General features: G+C 40.1%; 4 protein-coding genes across 7 annotated transcripts in view; 3 read left to right on the forward strand and 1 right to left on the reverse strand.

Moving 5' to 3' along the window:
- LOC139961682 (uncharacterized) overlaps positions 1–25,860 on the reverse strand; it is a 118,651-nt gene that overhangs the window by 18,332 nt on the left and 74,459 nt on the right. Inside the window, exon 1 of one of the 4 annotated variants that reach the window (XM_071961076.1) lies at positions 632–826. The exons of 1 other annotated variant lie outside the window; for it this stretch is intronic. The gene's annotated coding sequence lies outside the window, so the exon portion shown is untranslated. Of the gene's footprint in view, positions 1–532; positions 827–25,860 lie in introns of those variants that run through there. 2 more of the 4 variants (XM_071961077.1, XM_071961078.1) reach the window with 2 other exon arrangements.
- Positions 3,381–25,014, forward strand: LOC139961684 (heparan sulfate glucosamine 3-O-sulfotransferase 5-like). Its single transcript, XM_071961080.1, has 2 exons — positions 3,381–3,697; positions 23,224–25,014. Exon 2 carries the CDS (start codon positions 23,367–23,369, stop codon positions 24,675–24,677), a length of 1,311 nt encoding a protein of 436 aa, XP_071817181.1. The 5' UTR covers positions 3,381–3,697; positions 23,224–23,366; the 3' UTR covers positions 24,678–25,014.
- Positions 10,593–14,420, forward strand: LOC139961770 (uncharacterized). Its single transcript, XM_071961259.1, has 2 exons — positions 10,593–12,451; positions 14,281–14,420. The coding sequence occupies exon 1, from the start codon at positions 11,351–11,353 to the stop codon at positions 12,440–12,442; it is 1,092 nt and encodes a 363-aa protein (XP_071817360.1). The 5' UTR covers positions 10,593–11,350; the 3' UTR covers positions 12,443–12,451; positions 14,281–14,420.
- LOC139961771 (uncharacterized) lies at positions 14,524–15,840 on the forward strand. Its single transcript, XM_071961260.1, has one exon. It carries the CDS (start codon positions 14,613–14,615, stop codon positions 15,321–15,323), a length of 711 nt encoding a protein of 236 aa, XP_071817361.1. The 5' UTR covers positions 14,524–14,612; the 3' UTR covers positions 15,324–15,840.

The raw sequence follows: 25,860 nt of genomic DNA on the forward strand, positions 1-25,860 counted from the left end.
GTATTTTCTCTTCAATATGACCCGTGTGCAAGTAAGTACTTACATATTTTTCAATAAACTGAAGTTATAGTTTTGGGGTGTTTTAAGGCTTAGGTGTCTGAACTTTGCAGTGTCCATGCTACAAACTGTAGTCTACTCTTGGCCTATATAGTTTATACTGTGACAATGCTTGTCTACCCTCTCAAGTATTCTTTCTTTTCCTTACCTAACAAGAACAATTAGTTAAGTTGTAGGCCTAGATCACATAATATAAACTCCCAATGAAGGAAATAATGTCTTAATGACAGGCTAGCTCATGTGCATCACCAAGTAAAGTAGGCCTAACCTAGGGGCCTATATTAGGCCTATGCATGGATGGTCTAGCCTGTACAAGAAGTGCTGTGAATGAAAAATGGGTGAACCTTAGGTTAGTATGTTGAGGCCAACATTATTATAGAACAAGCTATCGATAGTACAGTTAAGGCATAAGACCTAGGCATATCTAATTTAGGCAACTTCGAACCTAGCCTATAGTCCGTAATTCTAGTAGTACTTAGTACCGATTTCACGACACCTTTGTGTTTGACCTCAGGTTATCGCTTACCGAGGCCTAAGTTACAGTCCAATTGCTACAGTTTATATTGTCATGTACCTATAAGATCGATTCTCATCGTTTGGAAACAGAAGTCCCTCGTTTTAATGTGAAACAGAATACAGTTGTAAGGTTTTCGGTAGCGTGAACAGCAGACTTATGGCCAGAACTGTACGTAAAATATAGAATGTGTGCGGTAGCTTGTTGTTGCCAAGCATGTGATTACACCAATTGGTATTTGGGGGTTCTGTGGTTGGCCAAGAGTTGTTCCGTACTATAGCGCCACTAACTTCTGGAAGTGAGAAAGAGTAGGCTGGCGATATTTCATGAAGGTGTCGCACTACAAGTATATAATTGCTTCATTGACTTACGCACTAAATTGGTTGCTTTCCAAGGCCGCTAGAGCATAGATAGAAGTTTTCAATTGACATGTATTAACTACCATATGATATCTGATGGCTTAGGCTATCACAGCACATTCAACTTTCGAGTTTGAGCTAGAAGAGCTCGAAACTTAGAATAGTGCTCGCCAACCCATCTGCCAGCTCTCGCCGAGGAATCTTATTGTTTCACCCAAGATTTTTCTAAAATCACCTTCAATCTGCCAGACTATCAGTAGTTAATGTCGTCATTTTTAAACATCAAAGCATAAAAAAGAATGATGATGACTCAGAAAATGCCAATGAAATCAATACAGTATGTCACTTTAGGGCTATTTTCCGACAACTGCTAACCTTTCAGGTGGACGTGCACTACTCTAATTGTGGTAAGATACCTGAACTGAGCAGATCTCAACTTCACTGAACCTAACTTAATTAAACCTAAGAACCGCATATCCATGTATTTGCACACAGCAATCATTAATAGGGTTTTTGCAGCAAAATGTATTCAAGGTTACCTAATAATGTTCTCAAAATTCACAATTCAATGCCTATATGTCTAAACAGGCATCGCAAAACTTGAGTAGCTACTGACTGAAGGTGAATCAGTTGTCAAGTGGCCCAGGCTGTAATGAAAGAACAAAAATATCAAACAGGACTTCACCATGACTACTTTCTTACATATTTTTTTCCCCCATCATAGTTAAGTTTCACTTTGGTTGTATATATGTACACTTTAAATACAAATGATATACATATGCAGTATATTACCGTGCAGATTGGGAGCCATGCTTTTATGTTACGTTCATAGGCGTAGGAGGCGGGGGGCTGGGGGACTGCAGCCCCCCCCCCCCCCCAACCAAAATTTTTGGTGAAATTCGGGCAATATGCTGAGAATTTTTCGGGCACCTACTGAAAGAAGAAAAATTTGCAGTGTGTTTTTCAATTTGTTTTGTGAAAATTCGGGCAATATGCTGAGAATTTTTCGGGCACCTACTGAAAGCAGAATAATTTGCAATGTGTTTTTCAATTTTTTTTGGTGAAAATTCGGGCAATATGCTGAGAATTTTTCGGGCACCTAATGAAAGAAGAAAAATTTGAAATGTGTTTTTCAATGGTTAAACTGATACTATTGTTATCGTTATTATCGTAACGACTTCCCCCAATAATTATAACCAATATGGAAGGGTAATAACACGGAAAATATAAACAATATTTTTCGCATATTAGGCATTCATCGGTTATTTGATGTAATAACCGAGGAATACCTACATGATGTGCACTTTAAGATGTTGAGCGCGCGGGGCGCGAAATTATTTTTCCCACTTCGACGCGGCCATATTAGCATAATGGGCGTGGACTATCGGTCGTTGTTACGGCTTATTGGCCCACGTCACAGACTATGCAGTGATATCTCTCGGGTGTTTGTTTGGGTGCTGAAAGTTCTCAATTAAGTTACATGTCAGGGATTCTAGTACACGTACCAGTACAATAAATAGTATAGTACCGAGGGACATTGCTATTTAGGCATAGTTATGGCAGGGAGCTGCTACTCTAACAGTAACAGCTCCCTGGTTATAGTTAATACAGACGCAAGTGACAACTGTTTAATAAAATGGGTAGAATATTTCAAGTCCGTAACAATACCCAGTAGCGTACGTAAACTAATGATGAAAGCACGTAGGCTCCTTACTGCCGTTTAAAAGGGGGTTCATTTATAAATGAACAAATAATTTAGAATGATGGATAAAACAATATGGGGCACAATACAACACATGTATCTTTGTAGGTTTCTAGCATTGAAAGGTCAGTGGGCCTACCTGGTGTAATATGAAGTGTAATAATCAATACCACGGGAGGTTCATTTATAACTTTTCCAGACCCTGCTGTCACGGGAGGTTCTTTTCCAAACTTTTCCAGACACGGGAGGTTCATAACACATCTAATAAACAAACACAGTTTGATTTTGTGATGGAATTTACCTCAAGAGCTCCATAAGACCCGATTGACTAGGAGGAGCAGTCGCACATCATCATGGATCTCATGAAGTCATGTCTTAGGCCTGAGTATATTAGGCCTGAGTATATTAGCTGAGTATATTATTAAAGAGCTATACGTAAGAGCTCGAAGTCGAAGTCACAAACTTGCCGGCCTGTGACGTATTTCATAAGCCACGCCCATGTGGCCGCGTCGAAGTGGGAAAAATAATTTCGCGCGCGGGGCGCGCGAAAAATTTTGGTTATACTTTTCGGGCAAGTCGTTACAGCCCCCCCCCCCCAAAAAATCAAATTAGGCTCCTACGCCTATGGTTACGTTAGAGGGTGATATTAATGTTGGGGTAGTACCTTTCAATGCTCGAAATTATATCAAAAATGTGAGATCATTTCAGTTGCAGTGTCATGAACGACTGCGTCCCCGTTATTTCGAAGTACATGCATGTCAGACATATACACGGTATATTACTGCCGTACTGAGAGAGGAAGCTATCAAATATGTCGAAATAATACACATGTTTGTACTATAATGCCCGACTTCCTGTGTGTTGATGAAGCAATCAGTTAATCTTCTCTATACCAGGTAGAAGAGTCCTGATTATAAGCACTCGACGGGCTTCCCAAAATGGTTATCAGATGTTCGGTAGCAATGGAAGAGGAGGGACAAAGGTGGAACACGCCGAATATTCATGGTCACTACTGCGATCCCATGGTTCCGCATCAGAAACAATACTGAAACCATTTGGCTGCAGGTAGGTTGAATTTTTTAAAGTTGTATCTGTGTAGCCTGTATCGGTAAAGACGTACAAAGCGACTCAGATGATTAAAAAAAAACTTAAAGAATTTCTGCAATTAATTATAAAGGTTAAAACTGCGATCCCAGCAATTTAGGCAATCTTAAAATTCTTGGCTTGTGAAGAAACGAACATCTTTATTTGTCCGAGGAAAGAAAATAGACATTTCGACCCCCCCCCCCTTTGTTTTTAATCCTATTTTCTCAAGAACCTGAAACATTTGTTTTAAACCATATGTATTCTACTCAGGCCTACACTAGAACTTATATGAAAAGCAGTATAATGTAGAAACATTTATCTTCATGATTACAAGTCTCATGCATATTGCTAGGGAAAATAGGAGATTAAATTATTATTCCATAGCATTTTGATTTAAAAATTTAAATTTAATATCATATAAGTAAACAGACGCGGGAAAGTTTATAAGCACCCCTGTCCTGCCCCCCGTCTGCCCCTTCTCGTCTGATCCCATTCCTCTCTTAGCTTTCCCTTCCTTCTATTACGCCCCTCTTCCCCCTACCGCCTCCCGCCCACTCTGTTAGTAGATTGGCGACATACGAATAAGTTTGTTTACAACACAGTCGTTCAATGTAAGAAGTATACCGTAGCGCCTATATATGTCTATGTATACCGTTCTCCTTCGTTTGATCATCTATAGCTCCATGGTTTGATACAAGCATCTTAAGTTCTAATCGAATAATCTGTATATCTAATCATGCATGCATGTGGATTACGGGATGTGGTGTAAGAATCAAACGTTTAGTTCACCTCTGACACGTATACTGTACCAATACAAATGAGCATATGTGAAATAGATTCAGTAAAACCTGCAGCCTTTTACGTTTGATTACACAGATTAATAAAAAGTTGACTATATCGGTTATTCACAGGATATGCTTTGATATCAAAATTTTAGCTTTACGCATTCAATTCATTTTGCCGCAGGTGATTATATAACCTTATCTAAATTATAGAGAAGGCCAATAGGTCCGATTAAATTAACACATTCCGCGTCGTCCCTCCAAGCCCCTCCCAGCCCCTCCCAGCCCCCCCCCAGCCCCCACCGTGCACGCAACAACACTAATATGTTGGCACGGAGGGGCGGTCATAATAAACGCGGATGGAACAGTAGAAATATATGGTTCCTGCGAACGTTCCATACTGAACAACTCCCTGCTCCGAGCAGTGTGAGTCTGTGTGTATAGGCTTACTTGTTTTTTTTTTTTTTATATATAGTCAGGCACCAACGAGACGGCCAATCGGATTATAAATTACCTTGACATCACAAATTATACGATTCAATTACTCAACGTTTGTGGTTATACTAGACACTATTTCCATGTAAATCTACCTCGGATAACGGTTTTGAATACCCAATCTTGTACGGGAAAAGTCTGTCTGAGAAAGTGTATAACAATAACTATGAAAAGCATAACTAATATAATAGGGCTATATGGTGCACATGCTCGATAATGACCCAGTTTTCTCCTATATCTCAGGAAAAGTGGCGAAAAGCAACAGGAGAATATTCCCCCCCCCCCCCCATTGTTTTCAAACAGGATCTGGTTCAAGTTGGATGTCAGAGTACACAAATTGAAGTACTTGTGGTGTGAAATTTAGTGGCAGTTGAGGCAATTTTAGAATCCGCCGCTAGTTTGGTTGGTTGGCTGACTGCGCAGGCGGGTTCCAATTTACGACCCAATATATAGTATAGGCCCCGAACCCTAAAATAACCACTCCCCTATATACGTCAATGTTCAACAGTTTTGTTCACAATAGTCGGGTATTATACTTGCCGTATAATACAGATACATTAAATACATGTATTACCCTATTGTATTCATCTCTATAATAATTGGAATGGAAAAGACATGCTAAAGCTTCACTTGATGATTCGGAAGGCGAATGAGATATCTCGAAATGAATTGTTGAGCAATACAGATGGGCTATAGTAGGGTCCCCTAACACCTGTATGCCATAGATGTATATATATAGAGCTTGACATAAATATAGACCACGTGTTTATGGTTTGAGGATAATCGATATTGCCCCAGATACAGAATAAAGTGATTTCAGATGCATGATCAAGCTCATAAAACAAGGCGGTTTGCGATAACTGGTTGCTTAAGTCCGACAATTTGTAAATACATATTCCTGACAGATGCTTAGGGGATGTAATCCCGTTCGAGTTGCATGAATACGGAGTGCAACCCCTTTCAGGTATGAACATTGTGGGATAAACCGAAAAATATACGAAATTGGGATAGAATTTGATAGGGGTATATACAGACCTTACTCTCAACACGTCGAAGCAGAAAACAACAAGAAACAAAACAAGAAAACAGGAGACAGTGGCTGAGAACTTAACTTCGGTCGGGAGGTGGTGGGGTGGGGAAGGGTGGTGGGGAGGGGTGCCCCAGACCTTGTACGACCCTCTCCCGGCAGAAATCACATAAACTAGAGCCCACCAGGTGACTGTGCTGTCCCCTGTGGACGGGCTTAACTCGCAAGCATTCTAGCCACTAGTGGGTTCCTAACCCTTGGGAGCTCCTGCCAGCTAATGAAGTCAAGCTTGTCAAGAGTATAGGGTGAAAATAGGTTACCAGAAACTAGATAAGTTGGAAGTCTTTCATTTATGGGTCTAAAACATAAGTAGACTTAAGCATTTGTATATTAAATTTTGATGCGGAGATTATGTAAAGGGCTGAATCTCTATTGGGGATATTTCTTCGGTACCTAAGCCAAATTCTCAAGGCATTAATATATTGGGTTAACTTTGTTAAGTTTACCCTCTGTTTGAATGCATGGTGTAGTACTTTCATACACAAGCATATGTTTTACCATATATAGCATTATAAATATTAGCTAAAGGTGATGACGAAATATTATTGTGATTGCTAAGGATTTTAAGATGGTGCATAATACCGAATAATATGATTTCAATTTATCATGGTTAGAAACCATTTTCACGCGTGTGCGTTAACAATTGAATATTAAATGTTCCATTCGAGTAAAACACAATACACATGGGCATGTGGTGGGGGTGGCTCTCTCACCACCATTGTAAGTCGGAGGACAAACGTTTAGTTGGGGAGCACCCCTGCAGACGCATTCAAAGACCCCACAGACATACTCCTTATTTGTAAAATATGATCAGCCGTGTATATATAGAGCACGTGCATAACGGTTCATGACCCTGTTTACCTAAATCGGTTGTTGGGTATTTGGAATTTGGCCTACACCTTTGAAATCATGTGCACGCCACTGTAACACTAACCGTTTTTGCCTATGCAAACACTTTCCTGGTGCTGAATTTGCATATATCATTTAAATGACGCTTTCCCGATGTATAGTCAATCTTGATATAATAAACTGCATATTAATGGGCTAATGGTAGATTCGAAAATTGGCCAAAACGAATATTGATGGTATATTTCAACATCAGTTTTCACAACTTATGCAATTCACCTGGGCATTTAATCACTGGAACTCAGTTGCCACGTCTCGCAAGTTTTAGTCAAAAGCCTACATGTACGAAAAGTAGTTGTGGAATTGAAGTATACTTTAAATTTCAGCAAGTATGCGACACCGTGTATATGAATCTATATATATATAACTGCATCAATAGCCACATTCTGCCGATATTGGTGCAGCAATGAGAGCCGTAATGGGTAGAGGGATCACCGGGGATAATTCACGAGGTCAAACTTCTTACCAGTTCACTTCCTTTTCCCACTCCAAAATCCCCCCGCTTTCAATCCATATGGATCTCACACACACGAAAATACCTTTCGGCCGCGATCAAGTAGCCTATATATATACATATATACATAAACCAACAGTTTAAGCAATCCATTGGTATAACCTCCTCGACATTGCTTTATCCATATACTTGAAACCACATAAACTAATAACAAAAATAAACATTTCGAACAGCAGTGTAGCATTTACCTGTGCTCAGTATATAGGCAAGAACGACACACCAAGATTTTTGAAAGTAACATTCGCACCAAATTATGAAAAGCACACTTGCCTTCGTAACACCAGGTGCGTATCCGGGGGGGGGGCGTTGGGGGCGCGCGCCCCCCGGGTAAGGAAAAGAGGAGAGAAAAAAAAGAGAAGAAATAAGGGAAAAGGAGGGGAAAAAGAAAAGGAGGAGAGGAAGGAAGGGAAAAGAAAAAGGAAAAAAGAGAGAAAGATCCCTATTATATACACAGGGTAGCCAGTGACAGATCAAGGATTACGGAGGGGGTGTGCGCCTCACCCTACCCCTTACCCCGACAACTCCATTTTTGGCGTTTCCGTTTTTCCTCTCTCACTAATGTACTTGAACTCGACCGAGTCGTCGGGGAAAATAACGCATTTCGGGAAGGGGGCGACCGCCCCCCCCCCGAGCAAATTTTCTTTATGACATAGCTAGTAATTTCAAAATAGACAATGCTTAGATGCAACTTACAAGGCCTGGGAAGTGTCATTTCCAGCGATCTGGGAGGCATTTTCGGCCAAAATTTTTCTTGTACGCTTCGCGCCAACTCATGGTGGCGCTTCGCTTAGATAGTTTGCCTACAGGCTTCGCCCTCCCTTGGCAATTACTCGCTACACGCCTGTTCGAATTTGTAAAGCAAAGAGCAGATATAACATCATATCAATGAGCATTGAAATGCATGTTCCACGATGAACAGCCTCGAAAACTGTCAATGTGTGTAGTCAAAGGCGTAGGAGCCAGATTGGATTTGGGGGCTGTAATGACTTGCCCGAAAAAAAAGCCAAAAGCATTCAACATGTCGATGCCAATATCATATAGGCAAGATCGGTCATTACATTGTATGGCATCGTGTACCGCACGGTCCGTCAAAGTTCCACAGTATACCGCCGGATGCTAATGTAAACAAACAAAAGGCTTATGTAGATCAGGAGAAAAAGCATACGGATCCATTTATGTCAAAACTCTCTTTTACAGTAGTAATGTCGGCCAAGCTTACAACTTTATTTCAATTACCAAGGAGATCATTTTAAGCTATTCATTGCTATTTATTTTTCTTTCAGTAGGTGCCCGAATAAATGGTTGCGGGGGGGGGGGGGGGCTGCAGCCCCCGCCTCCTACGGGCCCTACGCATATGAGTGAAGTGTTCGGTTTCGATATACCTGATATCGGAAATATCTCCTATTTTTGTGTTCCTTCAACCAAGTTTTGTAAAAGCCATTATAAGGAGGTTGCAATATTTCTACACCAAGAAATTAACTGTGTCGGAATTTTCCAAAATTTCCTCACCAACATTCTTCATCATACTTTCCTCTACTCGTTCAATTTTGACCTGTCTGTTAGGGGTTCAAGGAGGTTTTTCTATATTGGTTGTCTATAGACTGAATTTTGTGCAACATTATGGGTATGTTTTCAAGTGATTTTATTCACGAGAAAAGTCAATTTTCAAATTCTCAACAAGTAATGGGCTTAAAACCTTCAAAAGTGGGGCTTTCGGATATTGTGGGCTGTGACGTAGAATAACCTACAAAAGCAATGATCCATAGGACATGCAATCAGGTCGAACATGATGTGTGACTGGTGACAATCTTCAAAAAGGTTATGGATGGAAAAAACTTTTGGGAAATACTTGGTTCTCAGGCAAAAGTCTACATCTGGTTGCTCATTTTCAAGCCCGAGAAGTGCCATTTCCGGTGATCTGGGGGGTATCAAAACCAAAAATTTTCTTGTACGCTCCGCGCCAACCGATGGTGGCGCTCCGCTTAGATAGTAATTCGCGCCCCCCCCCCCCCCGGGTTAGAAAATCCTGGATACGCGCCTGAACACCGTCTCAGTTCTTATATCCCTGTATTCTGTGGGTAGGGATGGTTATGGGGGGGCATTTTGTGGATAATTAGTTTCTCTATCAGGCGTCTCCTTGAGTAATTTTTGAACTGAGACATATAGCTGTTATGGTAGATAGCAGCTCACTGGATATATATACTTACTCGAGTGCGCGCGTATAACCAGGGCAGTTTTCATCGAATGATCTGTTGGGATATAGTGACTACATATAGACAATACTCTATATATTGATCTTAATCGGCATTTCAGATGAATCATCGCTGATTTTCTCGGACTAGTATCTTTAGGTCAGCTATTAGGAGACGTACCAGTGTCTGTTTTCTACATAATCCCTTCCTTCCGTTCCTTCCGTTCGTTACCCTCATATAGCTTCCACACGTCAAACATTTCTAATGACATGCCTCCCACTATCATGGAACCAGGTTTGTTGTAACCCTAGCCATACACATAGAGATACCGTACCACAATCACATTAATGAACATCCGCCTATAGGTTAAACGTCGGGACAAATACCTAACGTAACCTATAATGAGGTGATGATCCTTTTGAGGGGGGGGGGGGGTAGTGGTTGCATGGAGAAGGGTGTGTTTCATGTAATCATCTCCAATAATTCTGTGTGACAATAGGGAATAAAGAAGATGATTTTGAAATCACAATGGGTAGGGTCTGAAACAAGGACATCCAAAGAACCCCGAGACAATGAAGAAATGTACACGGACTCATGAGCTTCCCAAATGATCTCAGCTCCCAGTATCGAGTTAGTGAGATCAGAAGAAATAGTCAGTAAGTCAGTTGGCTGACTAGTTCGGCATTGACCGACCCATACTTTTCTCGCTGACTGCCTGCGGACCCCTTTACGCTCATGAATCATCATAACATATTCACTGACCCCCCACCCCAGGTTTACTGATGTCCCCTCACCCTTGGTTCAAGGTTCACTCTATGTAAAACGAACGACCGCAACACAATATTTTTACTGACGCCAAAAGGACAAGCAGTATTTAATATATCGTCTATATGACACTAAATGTATGATTATCTCTTACGTAACATACAGAGGTCGGTCTCCCATGAGATCGTCTAATTCACCACTTAGTGTCAGTGTTTAACTTCACCTTGCCGTGGAAGGACCGTCTACAGCGGTTCTCCCGGCTCCTGAATAGGCTTAGTGTTATACTGTTAGATAATTCGGTGCTTTCCTTCCTGGAATGCAGATTGTCTATATGTTTATATACTGTTACGTAATCCTGGCGTACTTCGTGGTGCGCTATTGAGTATTGAAAGAATAAGAAAAATATTTGTTGTTTTGTTCTGCACGGCAGTGTAGTACTAGTAGTGTATACTGTTGGAACGTTGGTATAGTTCTTTTAACCTCTGCCTCTGAAGGTAAACGCCTCGCTACAATTCGTCTCGGGAATCGTCTCGGCTATTAACGTCAGTGTGTGGCACACTGACTTTGAATTCGTGCAGTTGAACTTGGTGAGTTCTTGTTGTGTTGCCCATTATTTTGAGTCAAGCGTTGGTTAAATCGCCGGGTGCGATTACAGATTAGAGGCTATATGCTCTACGCTTAGCCTATAAAGCAATTTCCGGGTGAGATTGCAGCAGAAAGTTAACGTTAAGATTTAGCCTACCTGAGGCTGTAGCTAATACAATAAAACGTGCATTTTAATCTCCGGGTGAGATTGCAAACGTGTTCTCCTGTTCCGGGTGAATAGGGAATTTAAAGCGCAAGTTATATTTAGACTATCTGCCCCTCTTGAATGGTTTAACATTCAAAATCATGGCTAATACTTGTGAGGATGATATTATGTCCCTTATTGACGAGGATGAGATGTCTGGGGTTTTGGATGCGCCAGGTGGCTCAGGTACATCCCGATTAATTCCCTCAACTGAAACTACTCAAAGTTTTGATATGAAAGATGCAATTTTAGCAATGCAGAACCAAATTCAAGTATTGAGTAACAAGGTGTTAGGGAAAGACACAAATTCAAAGCTACTTGAGTCACAAAATGAAAGCAGCTCCAGCTGCAGGAATTTAGACCTTGAAGCAGTGTATGATTTGTTGCCTGAGGACTCGATATATGAGGTCAACAATTCACCCTTGTCTCTGGAAGGGGCAAACCCAGTTACTGCAGATAACGATGCATTGTTTCAGGACCTTGTGGCGTTCTTAGAACTAGAAAAGAAACCAGGAAAATCTGTCGATGACAGAGTTAAAACATTAGTGGATAATGTATTAAAACAACGCATGGCAGAAACCAAGCTCAAAGGGTTATTGGTCAAATATGATATGCCAGCTAATTTAGAAATGCTGCAGACAACTCAGATAAATGAGGTCATTTGGAATGGCCTTCGTAACAATACAAGAGCGTCAGATGTGAAGCTCCAAAAAATGCAAGTTTGTAATATTAAGGCAATTACAGCATTAACAACCTTAATGGATGACATTTTGTCAACGAGAGAAAAAATGGGCACTCAAGCAACGCTTATTAAGATCACAGATGCGCTGGCACTATTGGGCAGTGCGAACATGGAACTCAACCATTTTCGGCGTGAGTTAATCAGACCAGATTTGAGACTAGAGTATAGAAATCTGTGTAACCGGTCAAATCCAGTTACTACAATGTTGATGGGTGATGATGTATCCCAAAAATTAAGAGACATAGCTGAGGCTAACCGAGTGTCCGCACGTATATGTACGGCAAATCGGGGGAGAGGCAGAGGTTCAAGGCCACCTTACACACGTGGTACATTTCGTGGCAGAGGATTCTCTAGAGGGTCTGGTCATTTTTTAGACCGTGGCATGGTGGGCAACAAACGTGCCAGAGGACAAATGACCCACTACCGACCCCCGAAACAACCAAGACATTAGATTGTCGAGGTAAGGAATATGTTGTTAATGATTTTCAGTTAATATCAACAGAAGCCATAGGTGGTAGAATAAAAAACTGCTTGCCAAGGTGGCGGGAGTTGACATCTGATAAAACTATCCTTGAGTGGGTAACAGGATACAAAATCGAATTTAAGGACCAAGAGCCATTTCAGTTGAGACCACCGTTACAACCAAAACGTACAATAGCCGAAATGAGTATTATTCAAGATGAAATAGAAAAGTTACTCTCCAAATGTGTAATAGAACGGGTGACACATACCCAGGGGGAATATATTTCAAACATTTTTGTTATTCCCAAAAAAGATGGTTCAAATAGAGTTATATTTAATCTCAGAAGATTAAATTTGCATATCCGGTATCACCATTTCAAAATGGATTCCTTGGCATCAGCTTTAAAGTTAATGCATAAGAACTGCTATATGGCTTCTGTGGATTTAAAAGATGCATACTATTCGGTTCCAGTATATAATTGCTTCAGAAAATTTTTGCGTTTTCGATGGAAAAATGAGCTGTTTCAGTTTACTTGCTTGCCAATGGGCATTACGTCAGCCCCAAGGGTTTTTACGAAATTGCTCAAACCCTTGTTTGCCTATTTGCGGAAACAAGGAGTTGATTGTATGGGGTATATTGACGATTCATTTTTACTAGCGAATAGTTATGAAGACTGTTTAAGTGCTGTTCAGCAAACAGTCAGCTTATTTCAAGAGCTAGGTTTCATTGTTCACACTAAGAAATCAATATTGAAACCATCCAGAGAACTAATTTATTTAGGGTTCATGTTGAATTCAACAGAAATGACAGTTCGGCCAACATCAAACAAGATAATTGAGGTTCTGGGTCATATTTCCAGGTTAAAACAGAAATTCACACCTTCGGTGAGGGAGGTAGCAACTGTTATTGGCTACCTTGTGTCTCTCTTCCCAGGGGTGCGACATGGCCCCCTCTTTTATAGGTTTTTAGAGAGGGAAAAAACTTCGGCTCTCCAACGTAATTTTGGTAACTTTGACAGTCCAATGTTACTCTCATCCCAAGCATTAGAAGAGTTATCTTGGTGGGAGGAGCATTTGAAAGGGAACTACCGGGAAATTTTGATTCCGGACCCACTTCTAATCATTCAAACTGATGCATCCCTATTTGGGTGGGGTGCTGTTACACTTAGGCCGCATGCGCAAGCGTCGGGCGTGTGGAACCCACAAGAGCAGAGTTTACATATAAATGTACTGGAATTAAAAGCTATTCTACAAGCGTTGAAAAAGCTGTGTTTAGGCTCCAAGGATATCCACATTCGTATCCAGTCAGATAATACAACAGCTGTAGCATATGTTAATAACATGGGAGGCTCGCATTCCATGCAGTCTAATTTGGTTGCTAAGGCTATCTGGTTATGGGCAATTGAACGGAATATTTGGATTTCTGCTGCCTTTTTACCAGGGAAAGACAATGTAGTAGCGGACAAATTATCACGTCCACAGAAACATCATACCGAGTGGATGTTGCAACCAAAGTTTTTTGGTGATATTGTAGCTAGGTTTGGATACCCTAGCATAGATTTATTCGCATCAAAATTTAACAAACAAATAGATACATATGCATCATGGAAGCCAGATTCAAAGGCATGTTTTGTGGACGCCTTTTCGGTAAATTGGAAAGACTTTTATTTTTATGCCTTTCCCCCTTTTAGTCTCATTGGCAAAATGATACAAAAAATAAAAATAGATGAGGCATATGGAATTGTTATTGTGCCAGATTGGCCTTCCCAACCTTGGTATACAACTTTGGTGTCTCTTCTTACCGCAAATCCAATTATTATTCCACAGAGGTTGGACATGCTGGTACTTCCGGGAGATACAATTCGACATCCGCTTTGCCCCAAACTGCGGCTTCTGGCTTGCCGCTTGTCGGGGAGGCACTCCGAATGCAAGGATTTTCACCAGAATCTAGCAAAATTATCATTTCATCATGGCGAAAAGGAACACAAAAACAATATGCAGGTTTCCACAGAAAGTGGGGACAGTTTTGTATTCAAAGGGAGGTGGATATGTTTCGACCGTCTTTGACGGATGTAGTAACATTCCTTACCCACCTATTCAATTCCGGACTCGGTTATAGTTCTTTGAACACCGCACGGTGTGCTCTTTCATCAATAATTATGAGGGATTCTGATAATACCATAGGCAACCATCCTTTGGTATCAAGATTTATAAAGGGAGTTTATCATCTAAGACCGCCTTCATATCGGTACGATAACATTTGGGATGTTTCAATAGTGTTAAGGTATTTAAGAGGCCTTCATCCTTTAAGTTCACTTTCTATGAAGATGCTAACACTGAAACTGGTTACTTTAGTGGCACTAGTTTCCGCTCAAAGATTACAAACCTTGCAGCTATTAGATATCTCCACAGTGCATGGGGATGGCAGTACTTTTGTCTTTACGATCCCTGACCAGATCAAACAATCACGACCTGGATCTGGTCCGATAAAAGTTGTACTAAGAGACTTTCAAGAAGATCAATCGATTAGTGTTGTGAAAGTATTAGAGTTCTATCTCAAACAAACAAAGAACCTAAGAGGTAGTTGCTCAAAACTATTTATTAGTTATGTAAAACCGCATGCTGCAGTTTCTCGTGACACGCTTGCAAGATGGATCAAGCTGGTCTTGGATTTGTCCGGAGTTGATACTAAAACATTTTCCGCTCATAGTACAAGGGCCGCATCAACTTCAGCCGCCTACTCTAGGAGTGTGCCGATCGAAGAAATATTAAAAGTTGCTGGATGGAAGTCAGAAAAAACGTTTGCGAAGTTTTACAAGAAGGAGGTTCTCCATCAAAACGAGACATTTACAAACATTCTGTTAAGTTAATACTATTATTACGCCTGCTATCGAAAAGGCAGATTTGTGTTGCGTGCATTGAACACATGCTAAGATTCAGTTACTAAAGCAATGTTATCCTTCTGTTCGTAAGCTTCTGTTCACAAAATGACAGAACAGAAATTATTCCCTTCACTGGTGCGAAAGGAAAGAAAGTATATTGTTAATAACGTTCTCAAATAACTAAAAGAAATTCATACATTTGTTGTTAACCATATGGTTTATTGTGTTTACAAGTAAGTACACAGTCATTGAGCAGAGTGAATCACTCTAGTCAAGTACAAAATAAAACAAAGAAGACACAGAAAATGTGTTGATCTACGAGTTATTCTCCTTGCTTCGTGTTCACTTCAAGCTTTAAAGTCTCATGGGAGACCGACCTCTGTATGTTACGTAAGAGATAATCCTAAAATTAAATGAGACTTCGCAGAAGTTGAAATTTGATTAAGATTATCTCGTCGTAACATACAGGGAGAGGGATCACATGCCCTCCCTTAGCCCAACCCGTTTTGGTCGGATTTGGTTTCGAAGTGAACCCTCATCTTTAAAAGACTGACACTAAGTGGTGAATTAGACGATCTCATGTGATCCCTCTCCCTGTATGTTACGACGAGATAATCTTAATCAAATTTCAACTTCTGCGAAGTCTCATTTAATTTTAGGATTATGGATGAACCTTTATAATCCGTATATAGTCTGGATTATACAGATGAAACAATTACAAAAAAATATGCTGTACGTTTGGTATGCATGTTCGCTCACAATTACAAGCATTTGTTTCCCAATCAGTGGTTGTAAATATATCTATCCAGCCACTAGTATTTGTGGTACAGGATGCACAGAGGAACCATTTCGTTTGAATGTTTGCGGGAACTTTGTATAGTTGACAACTTAAAAAATCAAAATCACATGTCCCGCTGTCGCTCTAAGTTTGTGCCCTCCATGCACCCTCCCCCACCCCTCGGCCATTCTCTCAGCAGATTGAACCCTCTTCCGCATCAGCTCAGCATGGCTACGAAAGTACTATACGTGTTTGGACTTGAAGAAATTGTGCCTGTAAAATATACTGTCAACACTCTATGTATATATTTATAAGACATACTGTAAGCTGTGACATAAATGTGATCATATAGCTAGCTATATATAAGATGATGTTATCGTGTTCCTGGTATATGTCTATGACAGTTATAACATTACGTTGGAACCCGTACTAAACCAGCTGTTTTAAGTATCTTCTAAACTTTTCAAATCAGCAATCTGCTGGGATCCTTCTTCCAAACATAAAACCAATTATTCAATTTGAACTCCGGCAACAGGTCTTTACATGCATGAATGGAATTACCCGGTGTACGTGGAAAGCGAATTAGAAATTTGTTATTAAAAGTAATTAAAACTGTAGACTTAAACTTTTCTTTCTTTTCTTTATTTCTTACTTTCTTTCTTTTGGTTCCTTTCTTTCATTTGGTTCCTTTCTTTCTTTTGGTTACTTTGTTTCACGTGAATTAGATCTAACACGAAACTGCCCCCATGCTCATGAAACTTCCGTCATTTAGAATAAATATGAGAATTGCCATCAAGAAACATATTGTATTTTAGGAGGTTATATCCGTTCCAGATAGCAATCTTAGATAAATGTCTGGTGTAATAAGTCGAACCTTCATCACGACAGTAAGAGTACATAATAAGAGTACATAATACAGGTAATTACCATGGTGGGAAAGTATACGAACTACCGGCTCTATATAGCCGATCATTGCGTGAATAACCAGATAAGGGCAAAAATGCTGACAGCGCGAATAGTGGTACATAGTGGCTTCTCGGACTCGCCGAGTATGAAAATCAACCTTATATACCCGCTAAATGCCTCTGGAGGGCCCTTCCAGGCTCTCTCCTTATAACTTTCATCGAATCCTTTCAAAATCCGTACAATTATTTTACCAACGGAGGTCGGTTGCGGTTTTTTCCCCCACTGAATCTTGTAAAACTTCAAGCATATAGCGACGACACAAACAATAACCAGGGCGGATCCGTGATTTTTTGTTTTTTAAAGGAGTGAGTACAGCCCCGGGGTTTGTCGAAGCTCACCCAAATGTAGGGTCCATGACCAGATAGAAAAACATTTTTACACGGTACTGTAAATAACGCATATAAATAAGGTTTATAAAACGCATGGTTGTGTTAATTAATATTACTTTGGAACTTTTGGTGTGAGGTTAAAAACGGGCTGTGTCCCACCACACCCCTGCTCTTTTTTATAACTTTATATTCACATTTTCACCAATTTGACATATTTTTTTTCTAGATTGACCGTAGTTTTTTTGAATTATTAGGACAGTAAAGTATCATTCTGAAATATGGAGGTTTCTATCTCGGTTAAAGGTTTCCTAAATAGAGGGCGTCGGCAAGCGAGTTACTCCACAAAGACAGGCCTTTTTTCTTTTTTTTACTTTCGTGACCTCTCCATTCCTGATGACAAATTTCTAAATGTCTTGTTGAATCATTCCCAATCTTTCCTGGTTTGTACACTGGCAGTATAGTATATTAACGTCTACTCTTGAACATCGCTGCGTATATGCTTTGGTTGCAATTTAGCGGCACTACCCTTTTCGACTGATATCCACTGTTACGATAATGGTATCGTCACTTGGTGGACTTTTCTCAAAGAGGAAAACGTATGTTGCAAACGACTTGCCCACATTTTCATTTCCGATAACACATGTACATTCAAGCTGCATAGATGCACGTATAAATGCGCATGTTACGGAATTGCTGACTATATATTCACGAGTCCATTCCTTCCTGCTATGCAAAATGATTGCTTGATAGACGAGGTTTCTACGTTACATCGAAACGCCGAAGTTAACGCATGCGTGTGTACTGTATGTATTGTGCCATATAGCATATAGACAAATCACACACACTGTGAGATGTTTCAAAAGCTTGAACCAATCAGAAGTAGCCGCATGCATTTACAACCGGTGACGTTTCAAAATGGAAAAAGCTTGAAATTTTCTCACCTTGGATTACATTTTTGCATAAAGATATGATTATCCATGATTTTTCAATATCACTACCTATTATAATGCTGATATTATCATAGTGTTGGCGATAAAGAATTGACTTTTCAATCTATTCAGAGTGATGCCAAGTCTCGAACGATTTAAAATTTAATCCATCAGACTGAATTTTCAATTTACGAAATAAAAGCGGTCAACCTTAATAGTTTTTTTGAAGATCGTGACAAGAACAGGCTAATAAACTATAACACGTTTTCATAATATGAAGGTATATAAAAATATATAAGCAGCATTGATTTTAATTGAATATTCTCTTGCGTGAAAGAGATCACGTGACATAAGTGATCGGTTTTGTTGTATTTCTTTAGAAATATGAGAGGTCAAATATATGAGTAAATGAAATTAGTTTGGATGGGACAAAGCTCAACGAGTTCTAGCAGGGGAGGATCTTCAAGCTAGGAAAATGACTGAGTAGAAGATAAATGTGTGGCGACCATAGAAACTGACCTACTTCAAGTTCTATGGTCGCGACCCAGAAGCGGTATATATGGTTAACGCGTCTTAATTCCACTCAGGATGGGTGCATACATCTCCCTCGGGTTTGAAGTCAATAGTCCTTGAAAGTAAACTCTTCTGCTAAGCATCTGCGGCATAGCCCCTCTTAAATTTTCAGAAACTTTCTATCAATATTTTAACAAAGTTTGACTTTAAAAGCAATAAATAAATGTAAATACTGCATCCACGGTATTCTAGCCAAGTTGAACCAACTGTCTAATCGCATGTTTAGAGAAATGACGTATTTTGATATCCGTACTGCGCAGTCGTGGAACTCACCGTGATGTATAGTTATGATATTTGTCAAAGTAAGATTCTAGCATGCAGGAACTTCTTCAGAGGCATATTTTTAGTTAATAATATCAGCAAAAACAAGTTTCATTTTCCGGTATAATGCAAAGGAAAAAGTTAAAACAAAGATAGTAATTGACCTGAGACGTTCGAAATGAACGTCTATATAAAGAAATACAATTCGAAATAGCTTTCAGTCCGGAAATCGATAATATTCATGACCTAACCTGCTCCTATTAAAAGAATACGTTAATAACCCTTCTTTACTAACAGACTGCGGAAAATTAGACCTCGAATGTTTAAACAAAGGGAAAAGTATATTTGTTAAAGAAGTTGGCGATTGCAGCCCTTGAAAACTAATGAGAAAATGTACCAATGATCTGTTCCGAATGAAAGTACATCACAGGAGGTGAAATGAAACCGACCTACTTATAGAGGTGATCTCACAGGGAAGAACTTTCGAAACATAACTTTGAAGATTGAAGTCAGAAATATTACGCAAATGAATGCCTGGATATCTGGCTGTCTAAAATCAAGTTCAGTTAGATTTCAGGTTTTTAATTGTTTAGAATATTATGGTAACGAACGCTCTAAGAATTCAGGATATAACCAAGTTTATCCATAATTCAAAAAGTTATCTTAATAGTATACTTTGCTTTGTTCCTGAATATTGGAACAGATTCCGCAGAGTACAAAACAGTAAGAAAGATTAGAAAGGTTGCGTTTAGAAAAAAAAAAACTTACATAAGCACTTTATCAACATGTACTATATTTGTGAATTGTTTTTTTCTTCCACTCAATTATTTCTTGTACTGGGGAGGGGAGGGGAGGGGAGGGAGGGGAGGGGAGGGGAGGGGAGGTGTGGTTCTGTTCGATTTTTGTTCTCTTTTCTAATTGTGAAGTTCTGTAGTTTTTCAGGTAGTGTCACTGCCCGACAAGCCCTATAGGTTTTTTTTTTAGTAAACTTCCTTTCACAAGTTTTTGTTTCTTATCTCCTTCTATGTTGTTATGTCACACTTATGTTGTGATAAAACAAAACAAAAATGAAATGAAATGAAGGAATGAAAGTCATGGGAAAATGTCGACGGGAGTTTGAAAGTCATGGGAAAATCGATAGGAGTTTGCATTATATACAAATAATAGATGTACTCAGGGTGTACTTGAACATAACTGGGCATACTTCAACAAAAGTCGCATAATTACATCATGTAGTGAGCGATATAAATGTGACGTGGTTACTAATGACTATGCCCCGCCCATTCTCAGCTTCTATCGTCTTTCACGGAAAGAAGCGTTGAAAATTTGCTGTTCAGTTGAATACAATTTCGTTTATAAAGGGAGTGAAGACTCTCGCACAAAGAAACCTCTCATGCCGGTAATCTGACCTAGTTTCGAATAAGGTGTAACAGTAAGTGTTAGACACTACCATCGATCCCAGAAAATACACACACAGCTTGCTACCGTCGGTAATTAGACACTATAGTGTATAGTCAATACATGCAGCTACGGTCAATACCCATAACACAGTGTACATATAGCAGCGATGGACATCTCCTGTCCAGATCAAAGATAACAAGGTATCGTTCATTACTGTCTGCATTTTGTAGCGACAAGAAAATAAACTTCACTTGCAAGCAACGGAAAGTTAACTTTTTTTCAGAGGGTGGCACGTGGATTGGGGCGAGTCTTCAATGCCTTTAATGTAGTCATAGAAACAGTATTTATGTCAATTCCGAAGAGCTATTGACCAATGACACAGACGAAAAGATACACGGTGCGAGACAAGAGTTGTTTTATGTCACGGTCAGTTATTATATATTTAGACTACAGGTATCCAACCTCAGTAGGAAATGACTCTACAGCGCCGGAAGAGCGGCGGCCAGTGGACCATAACACCATAATGACTGTGAGAAAGGTTAACGAAGGTTGCTGCACATCCGGGGACTGGCGCGTGTCTTTCTTTTCGTTCTTGCTATATCATACACTTTTACACTTCTGGTACAATATAATGTACACATTGTACTTTGAAATCGACCAAAATCGCAAAATTAGCAACTGAACAACTGAACGGATTACAGGGGTATTTGAAGATCAGCTTAAAACGTTATATTTAAGCTTATATATTTAATCGCTAGAATAAGAACAATACACCAAACGGAATGCATATAGCTCAACACTGACTCGGTTGGTAAACGCTTTCATTTGTAATGCAATTGGGCATGATGGTATAATTTTCACCAATAGTTACGTGTGACTTTATTATCGATTAATACAACAATGTAAATAATGTAACAATATAAACAAATTTCTAGACATACCCCTCTCATATACCACTACGTGTAGTGCATCATTACAAAGGATGTTATAAGATTAACTGCTCTTTTCTCATGAAGCAAATGGACAAAATCCACCTGGTGGCCCATAGATTAGCACTCGTGATTCTTATTAATATCAGTCTTTCGATAGACTTCCCAACATTACAGAGCACAATTCCTTATGACACCGCATCATCCTTTGCCCCTAGAGGTCATTTCGCCCAACCTTGCTGGTCATTTCGACCAACATTGATTAAATATTATACTTCAGTATTGGTGTGTTCTGACTGACTATGAGTAAAAAATGGTTGGGCGACATGACCAACAAGGTTGGGAGAAATGACCATGCTGGTTGAGCGAAATGACCATACTAGTTTGGGCGAATGATGGCAGTTGGGCGAATTGGTTGTTGGGCGAAGTGACCAGAAAGCGTAACTCCACCCCGACTGTCAAGTTTAGGTATATGGGCATGAGCCTTTATGGAAAAGCCTGTGGCGACTAAAGGAATTTATAAAGGAAAGGGTATGAAACCCTGGGGGTATACTGTGCCGAAGCCTATTGCCGCGTTAGGGGTTTCCCCCAGAAATAGAAATATAAGTTAAAACGTCAAATGGTGTATTCTAAGGCTTATTTAGACCATGAAATTAGGTCCTATACGCTATGATAATTAATATTCTTGATTTTTTTTGTGTGAAGGAGGGGGGAGGGAGGGGTAGGACCTTCCCCTTTGTCGCACGCTTCTGAATCCTGTATGTTTATTTTTTATCATTGGCTACAAAGGAAACCATTACACAGTCTATTTTAGTCATTGGTATTTTTAGGCGTCTTTTAGTTCACACAACGACTCCTCATTAACCGAACAACTTCACAAGGCAAACTTATACTTGTAGCTTTCCAGTATTATTTCCGTTCAGTAAACGTGTGTCGTTTTTTATCCTTGGAGAACTGTGAGATGGAAATTGCTTGAGAAAATACCCACACATTCCCTCTTGTTTCCAAATCTACGGTACATTCATGTGGAAGTTATTAGTGACAGATTGTTTTATGTCTGTCATCAATAGTGGTACACCGGAACCTAGCAAAGATATCAACAGGAAATATCCAATGGGTAATGTGCTGCTTATGCGAGTGTCAGTGGACTGCCTGTTAATGCATATTACTTTGCTCTATTCCGACAGTTAAAATTAATATGGGTCATCGATTTGTTTAATGGCTATGGTGACTCAGTACAGGGTTTGTTTGCACCAACAAAAAAAAGGGAGAATAAAAGGTTTTCAACAATTATTAAAGATGTAGTGATACATTATACCGCACACTGCGCAGGGGGTCATACGTATCCAACATTAGTCTGCACAGCGTCCACTTGAGAACGTAATTTCGAAGATTTCAACGTATTCATCGGTCGATAACCAATAGAACAGCACCGTTCAGGAAGATTTGCCCACCTTTGCCTGCATAACAGTTAAGAATATTGGTGGTAGTGGTGGGAAATGGGGAGGGGGGGAGGGGCGTCAATTGTGACAAACTCGCCTCAGTAATGCAAGTGCAAATAGCAATTCCATGTATGAAGAAGGAAAGGCGAAATAAAACCTATAGTTGAAGCCGGTTGTATCCCGGCTTCAATTAATTCACACTACAGTATTCACCGATTAGGCTCATTAAATGAGAAAAAACTTGAGTAACCAATCCCCTTTTTCTCTTTCCCTTTCACAGATAAATAACATCGTGTGACATGCACCTTCGCGAAGCTACCTCGGAATTTTCCCAAACCGGATTTATTCGCTGGACATGACGTCGACCTTTGCTTTGTCAGTCGAAGATTCAAGGCAAAAACCATCAACTTGTGACAAGCACAAATGTATTACGTACCAGGAATGGCTCTCAGCCTACAAAATATCATAGTTATGATTATGACATTGTCTGTGTTGTCTATACTCACTGGAATGTCCTTCATCGAGTATGAACTGAATATGTCTAGAATACCTCTGGACACTTGTCCCGACGAAACAGCATGGCAAGGTGTTGGGACTATCATAAAAGGACGTTTTCTGCGTCAAACGGAAATAAATGACAATGGTGGCAGAAGTGGGGCAAGGGTTGGTACTTATGGTGGTGGCATCGGTGGGAAAGTAAAATCTGGCAAATTGGTAGATATACCCTCAGTTCCAAATATGTTTATACCTAAAGGTGTAAATATCAACGATGAAGTCATGAAGAGATTAACTACTCAGGAATTACGCATTTATTGGGATGCTCTGACGAGCTTTCGTCAAAGAACGAATAAAGCATTTAAAGACCTCAGTCCAGGTCAAAAGTGGGGCGTTGCTTCAACTATCATGAACTCTTTCGGTTACAGACAGAGGTTACCGGATGTCATAAATATAGGGGCAAAGAAAAGTGCGACCACACCTTTAAAGTTCTTCCTAGGGTTCCATCCAGATATCGTGAACAGTATTACGGGCAGATCGGTCGAGTTTTTTGATAAGAATTATCACAAGGGAATAGAATGGTATAGAAGGAACATGGGTTTCGCACGATCGGATCAATTAATTTATGAAAAAACACCAAACTACCTCATTAAAGACTCCGTACCACAGAGGGCCGCTCAGGTTCTGTCGCCGAGTACGAAATTCATTCTTCTCGTTCGGGACCCAGTAGAACGAAGCATATCAGATTTCCGTCACAGTCAAGAGTTGCGGAATCCGCTGGACTGGTGTATGCGACAAACCGAAGACTCTGAAGGCAGGCGATTTGAGGAATCCATTTTGGACGAATTTGGAAACATTGATCCAAATAATCCACTGATATCCGCCAGCAATTACGCTCATCAATTGAAGAGATGGCTCAATTTTTTCCCGAAGGAACAGTTTCTGATTTTAGATCAAGAACTCATTGTTGGTTATACGTTTCTTGAGCTTCAAAGAATGGAACAGTTTCTAAATATAACCGAATATTTTCGTCCTGATATGTTTGAGTTCGATAGCGTCATCCCAGGAACGTGTATCAACGTTCCCCGGAAACTTTGTCCAGGGCGTGGCAGCAGAGGGACATTGTCTAAGCCACGCCCCAGCAACGAAACCTTGCGGAAAATGAGGGATTATTTCCGTCCGTTTAATCAAGAATTTAGTCAACTCACTGGGAGGAGTTTTCATTGGATTAATTACTGAACTGTTTCTAAGTACTCTTCATCCGAATTTTCCACCTCTCATAATTATATAAAACCTCGGTATCTGACATGGATTACAAGGATAAAATTCTAAGCTAGTGCTCGAAAGGATCGAATCGTAGGCTCATTGGCGGTGATCTATTTGTGATAGGTTGACGTAATGCAACATAACAAGAGTTTCCGCCAATGGTTGGCGATCCGGTAAGCAGCAGACCAGGTTCGCAAATAGAGTCGCGCATCCAAGGGGCGGGGATCAAAACAAAAGGAGAGAGAGGTGGTCATGCAGGGTCGTTGAAGCCGACTTCCATGTAACGGGGTCTAGCCCCCCCCCCCCCCCCCCACCAAGAAATACGTGAAATACATGGTTGCTTTTTGAGGCATATTTAGGTTATAATTTAGGTCTGTTATTATGTCTACACGAAACATTGTGCTAAGGACTAATATCAACATTTGGGGAGGGGGAGGGGGGGTGACTGATAGGGTGAGGGTAAAATCCACATTGTCTGGATCCTATTCTGGCTTCTAGTTTCTGCTGTTGACTTAATTACAACGCTAAGGCTTTAACTTTTGTTCAAAGTTCAAAATTTGTCATCCCATATAAATATACGTATTGGAAATAGTGTTTATATAAAAATTGTCACAATGGTGTAAATGAATCAGAGAAATGCCATCATTAAAAAATGTCATCTGTATGATTTGCTTTCAGCATTATTTCATTTGTTTGCTCTTCGTAGTCATTGTATACAGAAGGATCTTTATATATAAATACAACAACACCGGTTCACAACAACACCGGTTCTCAATAACACCGGTTCTCAATAACACCATACCTGTGAGTATATTCTGGTGGACTGCAGTGACTGGACACCACAGTCAAGACTGCCAGATCTTGACTTAACCTCAGTTTCAAAGATCATTGATAAATTTGGTAGGTTATTGTATTGAAATCTACTCAAATGATGCATGGCGTCATCGTCAATTAATCTGTCATCTCCGGAGGTCAAGGGGAGGGGAGGGGAGGGGTGGGGGTGTATGGGTAAGGGAGTTAGTTTTTTCTGTACAATGGGATGCATGATTCATCTTATTGCATCTTCGACACTCGCACCCCCCCCCCCTTCCCCTCCACCACCGTACCATTAAACCAGGACCGTTGCCGCTCTGTAAACTCCCTGATAGGCCTTTCA

Source organism: Apostichopus japonicus, chromosome 20 (genome assembly GCF_037975245.1).
Source record: "Apostichopus japonicus isolate 1M-3 chromosome 20, ASM3797524v1, whole genome shotgun sequence".
In the NCBI taxonomy this organism is placed as follows: Eukaryota; Metazoa; Echinodermata; class Holothuroidea; order Aspidochirotida; family Stichopodidae; genus Apostichopus; species Apostichopus japonicus.

Coding starts and splice junctions, on each gene's coding strand:
- LOC139961770 (XM_071961259.1), top strand. CDS start 11,351: ATGGCTAATACTTGTGAGGATGATATTATGTCCCTTATTGACGAGGAT.
- LOC139961771 (XM_071961260.1), top strand. CDS start 14,613: ATGAGGGATTCTGATAATACCATAGGCAACCATCCTTTGGTATCAAGA.
- LOC139961684 (XM_071961080.1), top strand. CDS start 23,367: ATGTATTACGTACCAGGAATGGCTCTCAGCCTACAAAATATCATAGTT.